Source organism: Myotis yumanensis, unplaced genomic scaffold (assembly GCF_028538775.1).
Source record: "Myotis yumanensis isolate MYYU_CA2020_CCGP unplaced genomic scaffold, mMyoYum1.0.hap1 SCAF_1, whole genome shotgun sequence".
In the NCBI taxonomy this organism is placed as follows: domain Eukaryota; kingdom Metazoa; phylum Chordata; class Mammalia; order Chiroptera; family Vespertilionidae; genus Myotis; species Myotis yumanensis.
The window spans coordinates 72,097,549-72,115,238 of record NW_027223752.1 but is presented as its reverse complement, the minus strand read 5'-3'; the positions used below and the strand labels follow the sequence as shown (position 1 = coordinate 72,115,238).

Here is a 17,690-nt window from a genome sequence, read left to right as displayed (position 1 = left end):
CGGGGCCACAACCTCCCTATCCGCCCTGCTCTGTTCGTGACAGGGGAAGGCGCCCCAACCCCCTGATCAGCCCTGCTCTGTACCTGATACGGGGGAGCTCCCAACCCCCTGATTGCCCTGTGGCTCTGTGTTTGACAGGGGGGAGCTCTCCAACCCCCTGATCGGCCCTGCTCTGTGTGTGACAGGGTAGAGCCATAACCTCTCCATCGGCCCTGCCCCGAGTGTGACAGTGGTGGCGCCCCAGCCCCCTGATCGGCCCTGCTCTGTGGGTAATAGAGGGTGGCGCCCCAACCCCCCTCCACGGGCCTTGCTGTGTGTGTGACAGGGTAGAGCCATAACCTCCCCATTGGCCCTGCCCTGAGTGTGACAGGGTACAGCACCCCAACCCCCTGATCCGCCCTGCTCTGTGTGTGACAGGGGGCGGTGACCCAACTCCCCTATCGGCCCTACTCTGTGATTGACAGGGGGGAGCTCCTCAACCCCCTGATTGGCCCTGCTCTGTGTGTGACAAGGTACGGAGCCCCAACCCCTCTGATGGGCCCTGCTCTATGAGTGACAGGGGGCAGCGCCCCAACCCCCTGATAGGCCCTGCTCTGCAAGTGACAGGGGGCAGCACCCCAACCCCCTGATCGGCCCTACTCTGTGCGTGACGGGGTGGCGCCGCAACCTCCCCATCGACCCTGCTTTGAGTGTGACGGGGCGGTGCCCCAACCCCCCAGTCGGCCCTACTCTGAGCGTGACTGAGGGTGGCACCGCAACGTCCCGATCCTCCCTGCTCTGTGCATGACGGGGTGGCGCCCCAACTCCCCAATCGGCCCTGCTCTGAGCCTGACCAGGGGCTGCACCTAGGGATTGGGCCTGCCCTGTGCCACCCGGGAGCAGGCCTAAGCCAGCAGGTCATTATCTCCCGAGGAGTCCCAGACTAGGAGAGGGCACAGGCCGGAATGGGGGGCCCCCCCCCAGCCCCCTGAGTGCACAAATTTTTGTGCACCGGGCCTCTAGTCTATATATAAAAAGCCTAAGCGACAGTTCGACCATCCGACTGGTAGCTATGATGCACAATGACCACCAGGGGGCAGACACTATGACCGGTAGCTATGACATGCACTGACCACCAGGGAGCAGACGCTCAATGCAGGAGCTGCTGTGCTGCAGTGACTTGGCAGCTGTGGTTCTTGGGTGATGCACCCCGGAGGAGGAGCCCAATTCCAGGGTGTGTCACCCAAGAACTGCCCTCTTGCAATCCGGGACCCCTCGGGGGGTGTTGGAGAGCCAGTTTTGGCCAATCCCCCACAAATCCATGCACCGGGCCTCTAGTTTGTTAATAAGATTATATGGGTTTCAAGTGTACATTTCTATGATACATGATCTGTGACCTTGAGAATATTATGCTTAGCAAAAATAAGCCAGAAAAAGCTAAGAACCATATGATTTCACTCATGTGGGTTTATAAAACTGAAACTCATAGACACAGACAACAGAATGGTGGTTACCAGAGGGAAGGGGGTTGAGGGTAGGGTAGTAAAAAGAAATTGTCATTGGCTTTTGTTGAGCTGTTCTTTCTTGCTTGGTACACCACCATAGCACTGACAGATTCAGCATGGATATTTTTTAAAATATTTTTTTTACTTGATATTTTATGTTTTGTGTCCGAGGGTTCGATAGTTCTTGGCTGTCGAAAACTTCTAAAGACTTCTGCCTAGCACAGATAAAAGCTAGCTTATTTTGTTAAGTATAAGAAAAGAAGTAAAGTTCTGCTAGATTAGGCAACTGGACAGTTTTTACTTCAAATTTCCCTTTGGTTTAATATTCTGTTCCTTTAAGAGCTCATAGACAAGAAAATGTAGAGGTTAAAATGAAAAGAAGGTAAAGCATCTCCTGAGTTTTCTCAACATTTTGTTATTAAAATTTTTGAACTTATTGCAAAGCTGAAAGAATTATATAGCGAACAGTCATATACCCATCACCTGGGCTATACCATTAACATTTTATATATAAAAAAGGTTAATATGCTAAGTGTCCTTCCCACTATCCAACTGCTTGCTATGGCGTGCACTGACCACCAAGGGGCAGACCCTCAACGAAGGAGCTGCCGTGATGCACACTTGGCATTTACCGAGAAACGGGCAGCGCGGACTTGGCTGACAAAGCAACACTCGTCTTCCCCCAAGTGGGACACAGGGCACACCACCACCGTGGAGCGACAGCCCACCAAATCACAGTCGTTGCTGCTGAGACCCCATGGCCAACCCAGAAACAGTCACTGTGGGCGCCAGGTAATGACATCACATAGCGACGCCCAGCTTCCTCTTCCTACGACTAGCCTCCTTGGAGTTTCTGCAGCCCAGGGTCATGACTTGCTTTATACCTAGGTGGAAACATTTACACTTTAATTAAATGTGTGTGAAGCATTTTCCCAGGTCTCATCTCATTTGATCCTCACAGAAGTCCTGGAGTAGGTAGATAGGAGACTCAGTGGAATCCTATTTTCTTTTCATTAGCCAGAAAACGGAGATTTAGAAAGCTTAGAAACTTGACCCAACTGAAAAGAAGTAAGAAATGGTGGACCTTGAAAATGACTTTGGGTTTTCTCACTGTGCAGAATATAGTCACACACTGCTGCAGTTAAATATTTTACCCTTTGTTCTCCCTGTGTGATCCTCAATAATAATCTGCTTTGTGTTGATAATTACTGCTGTGTTGCTGACAATGACCTGAAAGAGAAGTTGGGGTGCTTCACTGGGCTGGAAAAAGTTTAGCTAAATCAGAGAGCAGGTCTAACTAAACAAGTTTATTCTATATCTATAGAAGGCTAAGTTGACTCACACATGCGCAATACATATAAAGCTCTCGTGCCAATCACACCCTTGTGTTTCCATTTGTCATTGTCGATTGTGAATTTGGTTGACACTTCTATTATAGAGAGAGGGTGAATAGCAATATTAAAATATTTCTTCTAATTAATTTCTTTTCGATGTACACGAATTTGTGCATCGGGCCACTAGTTTAATATACTTGGTTTATCACCTGTTTATTTCTCTATCCAGCAGTCAGTCCATCTTGGGTTGTTTTTTTTTATGCTTTTCAAAGAAAATTGCAGAAATTAATACATTTTCCCCTAAATATTTTAGCATACATTAACTAGATTTCAATATTGGTGTATAAGCTTCTTCCCCCTTTCTTTGATATTTTTATTTTCTAAATCTACTAAATCTTCATTCATCCTGAAGATTAGTAGAAGTTACAGGAAAAAGGGAAGAAATTCTCAAAGAAATAATACAAGAGAAATTGACAGAGTTAAAGAGAAGCAAAAGTCTTATATAGTAATACCCCATAGAGTATCAAAGATGAACACCTAGACAAATCAGTGTGTGTGAAATTTCAGTATACCAATCATAAAGAGAAGGTTCTGAAAGATTTCAGAGAGAAAAAAATAAGTGACCTCTAAAGGAACAATCATCAGAAAGTACGTTTTCTGTCAGAAATCTGGGTGATAGAAGCAGGTAGAGCAATGCCTTTAAAGCTCTGAGGGAAAATAATCTTAAGCCTAGCTTTCTATATATAGTAACATTATTAATCAAATATTAGGGCAGAATAAAACAATTTCAGAAACAAGAATTCAGAACATTTTTCTCTCATCCATTTTTTCTTATGAAGTTACTTGAGGATATACTTTACCAGATTGAAGATGGAAAAACATGGGATCTAGGTTAGAGTGGCTCCAACTCAAGTGCTAAGTGAAGGAAGGCCCAGGATAGGAGCTAGCCTTGAGAGCAGAAAGTGCAGTTGGAGAAGGAAAGATCTCGGAGCGGGGAAAGGATTCAGTAGAATACATAGTGAGATTGAGCCATTGGAAAATTTGAGAAATGAATAAAGTTAGAGAATACTAGAGAGACGTGGCTCAGATATAAAAGCAAGGTAAAATAGAGCATGATTTTGAAACTGTTTTAGTATAAAAAAGAATTCATTTGAATTTGACAAACTTTTGAGAGACATAATGTAACAAAACAATTGTATTTCTGTCACACAATTAGTTCTGCGATGAATTATATGTACAAAACTAACAAACATTGTAATGAATTGTTAAGTGAAGTTTTAAGAGCTCTGTCTGGGTAGCTCAGTTGGTGAGAGCCTGGTCTCCATACACCAAGGTTGGGGGTTTAATCCCCAATCACGGCACATGGAAAAATCGACCAACAAGTGTGTAAATAAGCGGAACAACAAATTGATGTTGGGCGTGTGCTGGCACACTGTCTCACGCACTCTCTTTCTCCCTTCCTCTCCCCCCTCCCCCTTTTCTTCCCTTCCTCCTTCTGTCTCTAAAAATCAATTTTTTACAAAAAGAGTCCTGTGTGACTCGGTTGGGCATCATCCTGTGCACCAAAGAGTTCAATTTCCCGGTCAGGGCACATGCCCAGGTGCGGGCTCGGTCCCCGCTAGAGAGTATGAAAGGAGGCAGCCAGTATTTCACTCTCATATCTATGTTTCTCTCTCTCCCTCTCCCTTCCTCTAAAATTCAATTTAAAAAAAAATTAAAAAGAATGTATAAAGAAGTTTTGAGAAAGTTTTTAAATTTTAAGTTTAATCTCTTGCTATTGATCTATTCAGACTTCTTTTATCTTTGTAGTGCAGACTCAATTTATTTACTAAATTTAGACTCAAGTTCAACTGATCTTTCAGTGCCTTGATTTGGGTTTTTTCCTACTTGAATAAGTTTGAATCTTTCTAGAAATTTATCTATTTCATCTAAGTTGTCTTATTTGTTGGTATCATTTTATTTTTGTAAGGTTGGTAGTGATGTCCCCTCTTTCATTCCTGATCTTAATCTTTTTGGTGGGGAGGGGTCTGGCTAAAGGTTTATTAATTTCTTAAAACATATTTTATTTATTCAGAGAGGAAGAGAGAGATAGAAACATCAATGATGAGAGAGAATCATTGATTGGCTGCCTCCTGCATGGACCCTACCTGGTACTGAGCCCCAACCCGCAACCCAGTCATGTGCCCTGGCCAGGAATGAGCCGTGACCTCCCTGTTTATAGGTCGATGCTCAACCACTGAGCCGTGCCTGCTGGGTAAGGTTTATTAATTTTAATGATCTTTTCGAAGAATTGAGGTTTGGTTTAGTTGATTTTTTCCTATTATATTTCTGTCCTCTATCTTACTAATTTGTGCTCTAATATTATTTCCTTCTTTCTGCTTGTTTCTTTTTTTTTCCAGTATCTTAAAATGGACATTTAGGTTATTTAAGATTCTCATAGCCCTGGCCAGTGTGTTCAGTGGTTAGAGCGTTTGCCCACGCACCAAAGGGTCTTCAGGCTCAGTTCTGGGTCAAGGGCGAGCACCTGGATTTGCAGGTTAGATCCCTGGTGCTGGTCCTGGCACATGCGGGAGGCAATCAAGGAAATATTTCGATGTGTCTCTTTCACATCAGTGTTTCTTTCTCTCCCCACTTCCTCCCTCCCTTCTACTCTCTCTAAAAAGAAATGGAAAAAATATCCTCAGGTGAGGATTTTTTTTTAAAGGTTTTTCTAACATAGGCGTTTCTAGCCACAGATTTCCCTTTACACACTGCTTTTGCTGCATCCCATAAGATTTGGTGTTTGTGTCTTTGTTTTATTCATCTCAGTATTTTACCCTGAGATTTCTTGGCTTCATTGGTTATTTAGGAGTGTGGTATTTTATTCCCACATGTTTGGGAATGCATTTATTTTTAAATTTTGGAATCAACTGATAGACTGATTATTGAAGATGTATAAGTAACTACAAAACAGGTTACAAATGGGTCACAAAAAAGTAAAAGGTAAAAGAAAAGGAATAGCTGACAGAAGTGGGGAAGTAGACATGGAAGGAGAAGAGATCAGACAAATGTCCTCATTTAACAAAGTAGATAGAAAGTTGTATAACCTATGGTTGATGGTACAGGAAATGAACGTTTAAATCTGTTCTAGACTTTGTACAGTATTGTCACATTTGTCATAAATTAGATGAAGCACATATGTGTGCGTCTATAATAGTTTTTTTAAAATATATTTTTACTGATTTTTTACAGAGAGCAAGGGAGAGAGATAGTCAGAAACATCGATGAGAGAGAAACATCCACCAGCTGCCTCCCGCACACCCCCCACTGGGGATGTGCCCGCAACCAAGGTACATGCCCTTGACCGGAATCGAACCTGGGACCCTTCAGTCCACAGGCCGACGCTCCATCCACTGAACCAAACCGGTCTTGGCTATAATAGTTTTTTTTAAGTACATGAATGTATTGCTTGAATTGGCAATTTAAGCATTAATATTCATGGAGTCTCTAAATTAGCTTATCCTTTAGTTGTCAGAGAGATAAAATAATCCTAGAACTACTAGTATTTTTTTTAAATATATATTTTATTGATTTTTTTACAGAGAGGAAGGGAGAGGGATAGAGAGCCAGAAACATTGATCAGCTGCCTTCTGCACACCCCCTTCTGGGGATGTGCCCGCAACCAAGGTACATGCCCTTGACCGAAATCGAACCTGGGACCCTTGGGTTCACTGGCTGATGCTCTATCCACTGAGCCAAACCGGTTAGGGCGAACTACTATTATTTTGATGACTTCTTAAAGAGAAATCGTAATGGAAATTTGTTAGATGTTTCTTCCTATTATATGCCTGGTTCTTGTTTTGGTAAGCTTTTTTGTTGATTTGACATTTCTTGTTTTTCCCAGACTGAGGCAGCTAAATTAGTTCCGATGGGTTTTACCACTGCAACTGAGTTCCACCAAAGGCGATCAGAGATCATACAGATTACTACTGGCTCCAAAGAACTGGACAAACTACTTCAAGGTGTAGTAATTCTTTATCCTATTTTGTGAACTGCAGTTAGCAAAGCATCCAGGTCATAGAACAAAACTAAAGTACATGTGTTCGATATGATTAAGAGATAAGAGAAGTATTCACATTTATGAAGTAAGACTGCTCCAGGGTGGGACCTGACTTGTAAAATGCTAAAGTGATCTGCCAATTAAATAATTTAATCTCCATTTAATATTGCATTCAGAGAGTAAGCTCCCTCTGCCTAAAGAAATAATTTTAATCTTCTACTTTAACACACAAGTTTGAGAATCTGATGGCTGATTAAAACACTCCATGTTTGATCCTAGCTGGTTTTTTGGCCCAGTGGATAGAGCATTGGCCTGTGGACTGAAGAGTCCTGGGTTCGATTCCCGTCAGGGCACATGCCCAGGTTGCGGGCTCAATTCCCCAGTAAGGGACGTGCAGAAGGCAGCCAATCAATAATTCTGTCATCATTGATGTTTCTATCAATCTCTCTCTGCTTTCCTCTCTGAAATCAATAAAAATATATTTTTAAAAAAACAAAAAAAAAAACTCCATGTTTTAATACCGCACTGTAGTTTACACTAATCTTCAGGACTTTATGGAAAGCTATAGTTTTATTTATGCTTTTATTTATTTTTAAATTTTAGAGAGGAAGAAAGAAAGAACAACATTGATATGTTGTTCCACTTATTTTTTTTTCCTTTTTTTTCTTTTTGTTGTTCCACTGATTTATGCATTAATTGGTTGATTCTTGTATGTGCCCTGACCAGGGATCTAACCCGCAACCTTGGTGTATTGGGAGATGCTCTAACCAACTGAGCTACCCAGCCAGGGCAGAAAACTATAGTTTTTGAACTTTTGGAAGCATTGCTGTCCTAAGTTAGATTTGATTCTTGTTGCTTCCCCAGATATTTAAGCATTCAAGTTATCTTTTTATACAGTGCAAAATATCCTGAGTTCAGGAATCACACTTAAATTTAAGTGTTAGCCCTCCCCTCTGTGCCGCTGTATCATCCTGCAAATATCTTTCTGATGAGCTCCAAGAACATTTCTATGATTATTGTTTCTAAACATTTGTATTGTGCTAAGAGGTGTTTCTTATTGCTCTGTTAGGAGGAATTGAAACTGGATCCATCACAGAGATGTTTGGAGAATTCCGAACGGGGAAGACCCAGATCTGTCATACACTGGCTGTAACATGCCAGGTGAGCTGTTGGGCCTCTAACTAATCAAACCAGCAAGAAGTTATTTCCACTGTTTTCAAGCATCTTTTGGGATGGATATTAAAGCACTTTCTCTGTTCTCAAGAATCCCATGTGCTAGTTAAAAAATAAATTCCTACTGCAAAATTCTTCAACATCATAGAAACTTGCAGATCATTGACTTCAAATACTTTCTTACCACCCACCAAGCCTCCCGTGGCTTTATCTCCCCTTTTCACTATCTAGATTTTATGATTCATCATTAAAGTCATTCCTTTACCACCCCGGCCAGTGCGGATCAGTGGTTGAGCATCAGCCCAGGAACCAAGAGGTTATGGTTTGATTCCCAGTCAGGGCATATGCCCAGGTTTCAGGCTCAATTCCAGTGTGGGGTGTGCAGGAGGCAGCCGATCAATGATTCTCTCCCATCATTGATGTTTCTATTTCTCCCTCCCTCCATCTCTGAAATCAATAAAAATATATTTTTTAAAAGTCATTCCTTTACCAATACCCTCAGATTTATATCCTATACCTGAAGAGATGCCAATCTCAATGACCCCTGTCTTTTTAATTTTTTTTAAGTATGTTTTTTGTTTGTTTTTGTTTTGTTTTACTTCAGAGAGAAGAAGGGAGAGGGAGCGATAGAAACATCAATGATTAGAGAGAATCATTGATTGTTTGCCTCCTGCACGCATCCTACCTGGGCACGTGCTCGGACCGGGAATTTCACTGTGAACTCCTGGTTCATAGGCCGACGCTCAACCGCTGAGCCACACCGTCTGGGCTGAATCCTGTCTTTTTAATGCCTGTTCTCAAATAGCTGATCATACTAGAGAAAAATCATACCATAGAGCTGATTGGCTTCACTTTAAATTTATGACAAACTTTAGGTTAGCATTCAGTACTGCTAGGCAGATTACTGTTTCTGCATTTTTGCTTGCTTTTTCTCACTCAGTAAAGACAGTTTTATCAGTTCTTCAACCTTCATGCTCTTTTTTTTGTTTTGTTTTGTTAATCCTCACCCAAGGATATTTTTCCCATTGATTTTTAGAGAAAGTGGAAGGGAGGGGGAGACGGAGAAAGATTGATGTGAGAGAGACACTTTGATTGGTTGCCTCTTGCACATCTCCCAGCCAGACCAACGATCAAGCCTGCAACTGAGGCACGTGCCCTTGACCACTTTGAGGTGATTTTTTTCCCTTCACCTTATTGGAAAGGGGGAATTTATAGAATCATAGGTAAGTTGGTCAGTTATATAAAAAATACAGTGTTCATTTCTACTGTTATTTTTGTTCTCTCTAGCTTCCCATTGACCGGGGTGGAGGTGAAGGAAAGGCCATGTACATTGACACCGAGGGTACCTTTAGGCCAGAGCGGCTGCTAGCAGTGGCTGAGAGGTAGGTTACTGGATTAGACGAGAGAAGAATGGCTGTACCTGTCACTGTCATGATTTATAGGGTTAGTCTGGTTGAATAGTGTCTTCTTTTTAAAAAAAAAAAAAAAGTATGTATTTTCATTGATTTCAGAGAGGGAGAGAAAGATAGAAACATCAGTGATGACAGAGAATCATTGATTGGCTGCTTCTTGCACGCCCCCTACTGGGGATAGAGCCCACAACTTGGGCATGTACCCTGACCTGGAATTGAACTGTGACCTCCCATTTCATGGGTCAGTGCTCAACTATTGAGCCACACCAGCTGAGCATCGTCTTCTCGTATTACTCCATACTAGAGGCCCGGTGCACGAAGTTCATGCACTCGGGGCCCCTCAGCCCGACCTGTGCCCTCTCATAGTCCAGGAGCCTTCGGGTGATGTCCAACTGCCAGCTTAGGCCCGCTCAGCAGGGAGTGGGCCTAAGCCGTCAGTCGGACATCCTTAGCACTGCTGCTGTGCTCACCAGTCATGAGCCCAGCTTCTGGCTGAGCTGCGCTCCCCTGTGGGAGCGCACTGACCACCAGGTGGCAGCTCCTGCATTGAGCGAATGCCCCCGGTGATCAGTGCGCATCATAGCAACCGGTTGTTCTGCCCTTCAGTCGATTACATATTAGCCTTTTATTATATAGGAGGATTCCAATGGTGTATGTATGTAGTAGAGAAAAGCATTCTTCTTTAGTCAGAAATCTATGAGTTGCTGCCAGAGTGCATTTAAAAAACCCAACAAGATCCAACTATATGCTGTCTTACAGAGAAACCCCTTAGGTTCAAAGACTCAAATAGGTTGAAAGTAAAAGGATGGAAGAAGATTTGCATGCAAACAGTAACCATTAGAGAATTCTAGTAGTTACTCTAATATCAGACAAAATAGACTTTAAGATACACAAAAAATATTACTAGGGACAAAGAAGAACATTTTATAACTAAAAGGTCAGTTTATCGGGAAAGTATAACTATAAACATATAAACATCTAATAACTGAGCCCATACATATGTGAAACAAAAACTGACATAATTGAAGGGTAAAGAGACAATTCAACCATAATAGTTGGGGACCAATATCTCACTCTCAATAATGGATAGAACATTTATCAGATGCCCTGATAAAGGGCAACTGCAAAAAAACGTACAGCTTGCATCATACTTAATGGTGAAAATCTGAATGCTTTTTCCTTAAGGTCAAAAACAAGGCAAGGGTGTCCACTCTCACCACTTATATTCCACATTGTACTAAAAGTCCTAGCCAGTGCAGTCAGGAAAGAAAATAAAAGGCATCCAAATCGGAATGGAAGACATAAAATTATTTACCGATGATATGATCCTGTATGTAGAAAATCCTAAGAAATCTACACACATAAAAAAAAAAATACTATTAAAACTAAATTAGTTCGGCAAGCTGGTAGGTTACAATTCCTCTATACTGGCAATGAACAATTCAGAAATTAGGAGAACAGTCCCATTCACAGTAACATCAAAAATAATATTTAGTGCCCTGACCAGTTTGGTTCAGTGGCTAGAGCGTCGGCCTGTGGACTGAAGAGTTCCAAGTTCAATTCCGGTCAAGGGCATGTACCTTGGTTGTGGGCACATCCCCAGTGGGGGGTGTGCAGGAGGCAGCTGATCGATGTTTCTCTCTCATCGATGTTTCTAACTCTCTATCCCTCTCCCTTCCTCTCTGTAAAAAATCAATAAAATATATTTTAAAAAAATAATAATATTTAGTAATTTAATAGAAGTGCAAGACTGGTCCACTGAAAACTACAAAACATTACTGAGAAATTGAAATCTGAATAGAGAAACATTCCACATTCATGGATTGGAAGATGCAATACTATTAAAATTCTCCCTGAAATTGATCTATGGATTCAATACAATCCGTATTGAAATTCCAGCAAGCTTTTTTGTAGAAATTGACAAGCTGATTATAAAATTTATATGAAAACGTTAAGGACCCAGATTATTTCGGGGTGGGGTGTTGTAGATTGCAAGTCTTAGTCTTTGCAAACCTCCTATTAAGCAACAGTGTGGTGCCGAACCAGTTTGGCTCAGTGGATAGAGCATCGGCCTGCGGACTCAAGGGTCCCAGGTTCAATTCCAGTCAAGGGCATGAACCTGGGTTGTGGGCACATCCCCAGTGGAGGGCGTGCAGGAGGCAGCTGATCGATCTCTCTCATCGATGTTTCTAACTCTCTATCCCTCTCTCTTCTTCTCTGTGAAAAATCAATAAAATATAAAAGTAAAATAAAATAACAGTGTGGTGCTGACATAAGGATAGACATATGGATTGATGGAACAGAATTGAGAGAACAGAAATTGACCAAAGTTACCAAGGCAGTTTAATGGGGAAAATAATACTCCTTTTAATAAATGGCTAATGTAGTTGGATATCCACATGCAAAAAGATATATTTAGACCATTATACCACACTTAAAAATTAACTAAAAGTAGATAATAGTCTGGTGAGTCCTCAAAAAGTTAAACATAGAATTACAATATGATCCAACAATTTCAATTCTGGTTATATACTCAAAAGAATTGAAAGCAGGTACTCAAACAGATACTTTGTATACCAATGCGCATAGCAGCACTATTCATAACAGCCAAAGGGTGGAGACAAGTGTCTATCAACAAATGAATGGATAAACAAAATGTCGTATACACATACAATGGAATGTTACTCAATCTCAAAAAGAAAGGACATTCTTACACATGCTACAGCATGGACAAACCTTGAAATATGCTAAGTGAAATAAACTAGTTGCATCAAGGACAAATATTGTATGGTTCCTCTTATATGAGGTACATACTTAGATTAGTCAAATTCATAAAGACAAATTAGAATGGTGGTTTCCAGGGGGTGAGGAGAATGGGGACTTATTGTTAGAGTTTCAGTTTGAAATGATGAAAATATTCTGATGGTGATGGTTGCAAAACAATGGAAATGTATTTATTGCCACTGTATATTATTAAAATGTTAACATGTAATTTTATGTATATTTACAATAATTTTTTTAAAGATGATAATCTTAAATGTAAGAGCTAAAACTATAACACTTAGGGGTTTCTTTTCCAGTTAGTTAGAAGGGAGTCCATCGGTAGCTGGACATAGGTAGGCAGACTAGCAGCAGAGGCATAGACATTTGTATGTCTTTTTTTTTTTTTTTTTTTTAATATATTTTTATTGATTTTTTACAGAGAGGAAGGGAGAGAAATAGAGAGTTAGAAACATCGATGAGATAGAAACATCAATCAGTTGCCTCCTGCACATCTCCCACTGGGGATGTGCCCGCAACCCAGGTACATGCCCTTGACCGGAATCGAACCCGGGACCCTTCAGTCCGCAGGCTGACGCTCTATCCACTGAGCCAAACCGGCCCCGGCTGTATGTCTTCTTTGGAAAATGTATTTACAAGTCTTTGCCCAGTTTTATTATTATTTGTTAACCCTCACCTGAGGATATCTGATTTTTAGAGAGAGCAGAAGGGAGGGGGAGAGACACACAGAGAGAAACATCGATGTGAGAAAGACACATCAATTGGTTGCCTCCCACACGGCCCCAAACAGGGCCAGGGATTGAGCCTGCAACTGAGGTAAGAGCCCTTAACCGGAATTGAACCCATGACCCTTCAGTCCATGGGCTGATGCTTTATTCACTGAGCCAGACTAGCTAGGGCTAGACTGATTCTTTAAGACTGATAGGATCGCCAGAGCTGGTTTGGCTCAGTGGATAGAGTGTAGGCCTGTGGACTGAAAGGTCCCAGGTTCGATTCCGGTCAAGGGCATGTACCTTGGTTGTGGGCACATCCCCAGTAGGGGGTGTACAGGAGGCAGCTGATCGATGTTTCTAACTCTCTATCCCTCTCCCTTCCTCTCTGTAAAAAATCAATAAAATATATTTTTTTTAAAAAAGACTGTTAGGATCATAAACATAGAAACTTTTGGTTATCAGAGAATTAATAGCACATTGATTTGTTTAAACAGATTGTCTTTTGAACTATTACATTAAGGGAGTCAGTGTTATATTTTCGGACTGTAATGATTTTTATGGCATTAATATGAAAATATGATGAGTTAAATTGATGTGTATAATTTTCTTCTTGTATGGATTGTGAATAAACGCTTTACTTAGCAACATTTAGAATTTACTAGGTATAAAAAATATTTAAGGTAGACAAGCTTATCTTTAACCTCAAGGAATTTGTAGTCTAGTCAAATGGCAGGGTTTGTGGGAAAAAGGGTTGCCCTGCACAAATGCAATAAAAGATCTAAATCAGTTTTTTGGAAGTGCAGAAGAGGGAAAATCACATCTATTTGAGAGATAAATGGGAAGTTTATCTTTAAAGAAATGGAGCTCCATTAGGGTACATTTAATGAGAATGAAAACTGTGTTGTTATTCGAACCATTCATCTCTTAGGTATCAGTTATAAAGATGAGAAAATACAAATTTTTCTAAGAAAATAAGAGATATTTTATTTGCCTTTTTTAAATGCAGAGGGAAAAATCGTTATTGAGGAATAACTAATTACTAGCAAGAATGAAAAAAAATATTTGCTTCTCTCGAACTTCTTAGAGTTTTGAGTACTTGCTTAGGTTTTATTCCTATGTAATAAATTTATATGAATTTGGTTAATAGATCTTAGAGTGGTTCTTTTTGTTTGTTTCAGTCTCAATTCTGTCAGGTTGCCCTTGGTTTTTCCAGGAGAACATTGTTTCCTTATACTTGGAAATTTCTAATTCTAGTTCAGGAGTCCTCAGAGAATAGATTTGATTTATCTTAAAGTCCTGCCAGGTAGATTACTCCAAAGTAATAATTGTTGTAATCTCTCTGTGCAGTTTGTCCTAATAGAAAGGGAATTAATATTATTTAGTCCCAATACTTCTTACCTACCCATCCATGTAATTTCTTTATTAGAAATGAATTTCTCATCTGCCTGAGTCCTCTGTGCAGCCTAAAAATGTTCTCTCTTCTTTTCCAGATATGGCCTCTCTGGCAGTGATGTCCTAGATAATGTAGCGTATGCTCGTGGGTTCAACACAGACCACCAGACCCAGCTGCTTTATCAAGCATCAGCTATGATGGTAGAGTCCAGGTATGTGCTCAGAAGATACTGAATATGCTCCCAGGGCCCTTATCCTGAATCTTATATAGGCTATTTGGCCAAATTGATAGTAGCTTGAATTAGAAATGGGAAGATTTAAGTTTTAGTTCCTATTTTGACACTCTTACTTTGTGGTTAAGTCAAGTCACTGTTAAAAAATGAAGCCATAGCCGAAACCGGTTTGGCTCAGTGGATAGAGCGTCGGCCTGCGGACTGAAGGGTCCCGGGTTCGATTCCGGTCGAGGGCATGTACCTGGGTTGCGGGCACATCCCCGGTGGGGGATGTGCAGGAGGCGGCTGATCGATGTTTCTCTCTCATCGATGTTTCTGACTCTCTATCTCTCTCCCTTCCTCTCTGTAAAAAATCAATAAAATATATTTAAAATAAAAAAAAAATGACGCCATAGCCCTGGCTGGGTGGCTCAGTTGGTTAGAGCATCATCCCAATACACCAAGGTTGCAGGTTCAATCTCTAGTCAGGGCACAAACAAGAAGCAACCAATGAATGTATAAACCAGTGGAACAACAAATCGATGTTTCTCTTTCTCTCTCTCTCCCTTCCTCTCTCTAAAATAAAAACATAAAATGAAAAGAAACCATAATCCACCTGAACTTGTTAGAATTTTATCTTGTTATATGGGACCTCAGACATGGATGCTATACAAGTGTGTCAGTGAAACATCTATATACACGTGTAACTGAATGTGAAATTTTAGCATAGTGAGAGGAAGGAGCAGAATCTGACCGAAGCTAGAAATCAGCTTCCGAGAGCCCTTGTCCCGTAGGTATGCACTGCTGATTGTGGACAGTGCCACCGCCCTCTACAGAACAGACTATTCCGGTCGAGGTGAACTCTCAGCCAGGCAGATGCACTTGGCCAGGTTTCTGCGGATGCTTCTGCGACTTGCTGATGAGGTGAGTTGTCAGGTGGGGACAGTCTACTTTCAGGGGCCACGGATTTCAGGAGCTTTGCTGGAAGGCCAGGACATTGGGGCCTGGTATCAAGACACCAGTTAGATATGAAGAGAGACTTGAGTTTTTCATTGGTTTGTGGGGAAAAGGGTTGCCAGCAATAAAGTTAGTCCTTGCAATGTCTGTGGCCACAAAAAAAAAAAAAAAAAAAAAAATGACATTTATCCTTTCTCCATCAGTTTGGTGTAGCTGTGGTAATCACCAACCAGGTGGTAGCCCAAGTGGATGGAGCAGCCATGTTTGCTGCAGATCCTAAAAAACCTATTGGAGGAAATATCATTGCTCATGCCTCAACAACCAGGTAAAGTGATGGGACAGATGGTTTCATCCTGGAATGTCATGTTAACTATGAAGTGGACATGCAGATATAACATTTCCCTGTTAAAGCTACTATTGTGTAATTAGACAAAAGTTCTTGCTAAATCTCATTGTCATGCTTTGGTTAGTAGAGTTGTTTGCTTTTAGTTCATAAAAGAATTAAAAGCCCTCTAATGTGGAGAACTGAATATGAAGAATTCATATGTCTCTTCATTATTAAAAGAAAATAATTGTTTTTAATATGGAAAATCCACTAAGGGTGGGGGGTAGGGTGACAGGGCCCCAAGGAATACAGAAAAATTCTGGAAGTCCTTCTAAGAAGTATATACATCAAAAATAGTTTTAGTTCTATCATAAATAGGAAGAGCATTTTTTAAATTATCATAACTTGGGTGTTTTGATCTGTGTCTTTGGGTCAGACTGTACCTGAGAAAAGGAAGAGGGGAAACCAGAATCTGCAAAATCTATGACTCTCCCTGTCTGCCTGAAGCTGAAGCTATGTTTGCCATCAATGCGGATGGAGTGGGAGACGCCAAAGACTGAATCATTGGGTTTTTCCCGTGATAAACCTGAGTGCTGCAGCCTCACGGAGAAGACTGCTCCCTGGGGTTCTTCGCAGGCCTCTTCCTGTTGTGACTGCCAGAAAAAGGGCATCCGGGAACACAGCTATTGTATCAGCTTTTCTGATGGAGTAAACAGGAGACAGTCAGTAGTCACAAACTGATCTGAAATGTTTGTTCCTTCTCTAGAGAGTGTGCTAATCTCTATGTGAATTCTGTGGTTGGGGGTGGGGGTGGGGAATACCTCTGACATAGTGCCTTGAGATTGACATGGGACTAACAGCTGGACAATCTGGTGTCTCTATGAGAACTAAAGCTGGGAAGACCTAACTCTTCTCTCACTGTCTGAATAATGAAAAAATGTCTGAGCAACAGGGCAAAGGGGATGGGTCTCCTCACAGGTTCTTTTTCTCTGTTGTAAATCTGTCAATAAATCTGCCAATCAGACAGGTTTTTAAGTTTGTGTGCCCAAATTATCTTAAGTAAGAATTTGTTTTTATTTAAGGAGTACTGAGCAGATCTGTTGGGTCACTAACCCTTCACCATCTACTTGCTTGGGTTTTTGGGCTTGTGTTTTTTTTACTGCTAAGAGCAACTCAAGATAATTCTGGAATCTTAAGCATTTCAGAGGCTTATGTAAGTAGATTCAGTGTGGGATTGCTAGTAAGGTAGTTATTTGTAGTGACTGCTGTTTTTAGGAGTTATTCTGATACAAACTAAGTATTTCAAGATAGGGCCTTTACATCTTTTTTTGCACTGGGTAGGGGTGATCAGTTGCTATTGCTTTAAAATTTAAAAGGGAAGTTCTATATTCAGATAATTGAGCTTATTGTCTTCACCGTACTAGACTATTACAAGATGGATATGCCATGGCTGTCCTATGGCCTTTGTTTTTGTTCTGTTAGTCTCGTGTTGTGGAGGTCTGATGGTTCCCTAGTTATTCTACTTCAGGGATTCAAGATACTCTTCTTCCCCTTCAAACTTCCACTCAGGACTGCGTTTAACCAGACCTTTTCTTTTCAAAGGACCTCACAGCTGGTATTGGGAGGAAAGGCAGTGAAAATCTCTGCTGGTGCCTGTGTCGATCCTGCTATATGTAGGGAGATACAATCTAATGCAGCTTTGTTTTAAAAGCAGTTCTGTCCCCTGGCTTTTAAGAATGGAGGTCTTCTTTTACCAAAAAAACAAACCTGGGTGGTATAATAAAGCCACCGTGACAGATTGTGGAATGAGAGCTTGATCCTTGTATAAAAGCATCTCAGTCTCTTAGGATCTATAAAGTAAGCAAATG

At 41.1% G+C, this 17,690-nt stretch overlaps 1 protein-coding gene across 1 annotated transcript in view; it reads left to right on the top strand.

Moving 5' to 3' along the window:
- Positions 1 to 16,983, top strand: part of RAD51 (RAD51 recombinase) — a 30,972-nt gene extending 13,989 nt beyond the window's left edge. The window contains exons 4-10 of the mRNA XM_070425072.1: positions 6,702 to 6,819; positions 7,927 to 8,018; positions 9,318 to 9,412; positions 14,427 to 14,540; positions 15,335 to 15,464; positions 15,701 to 15,822; positions 16,259 to 16,983. Of these exons, the coding sequence (XP_070281173.1) occupies positions 6,702 to 6,819; positions 7,927 to 8,018; positions 9,318 to 9,412; positions 14,427 to 14,540; positions 15,335 to 15,464; positions 15,701 to 15,822; positions 16,259 to 16,382 (795 nt within the window). The 3' untranslated portion in view covers positions 16,383 to 16,983. The remainder of the gene's footprint in view (positions 1 to 6,701; positions 6,820 to 7,926; positions 8,019 to 9,317; positions 9,413 to 14,426; positions 14,541 to 15,334; positions 15,465 to 15,700; positions 15,823 to 16,258) is intronic.
- The last annotated feature ends 707 nt before the right edge of the window (positions 16,984 to 17,690 follow it).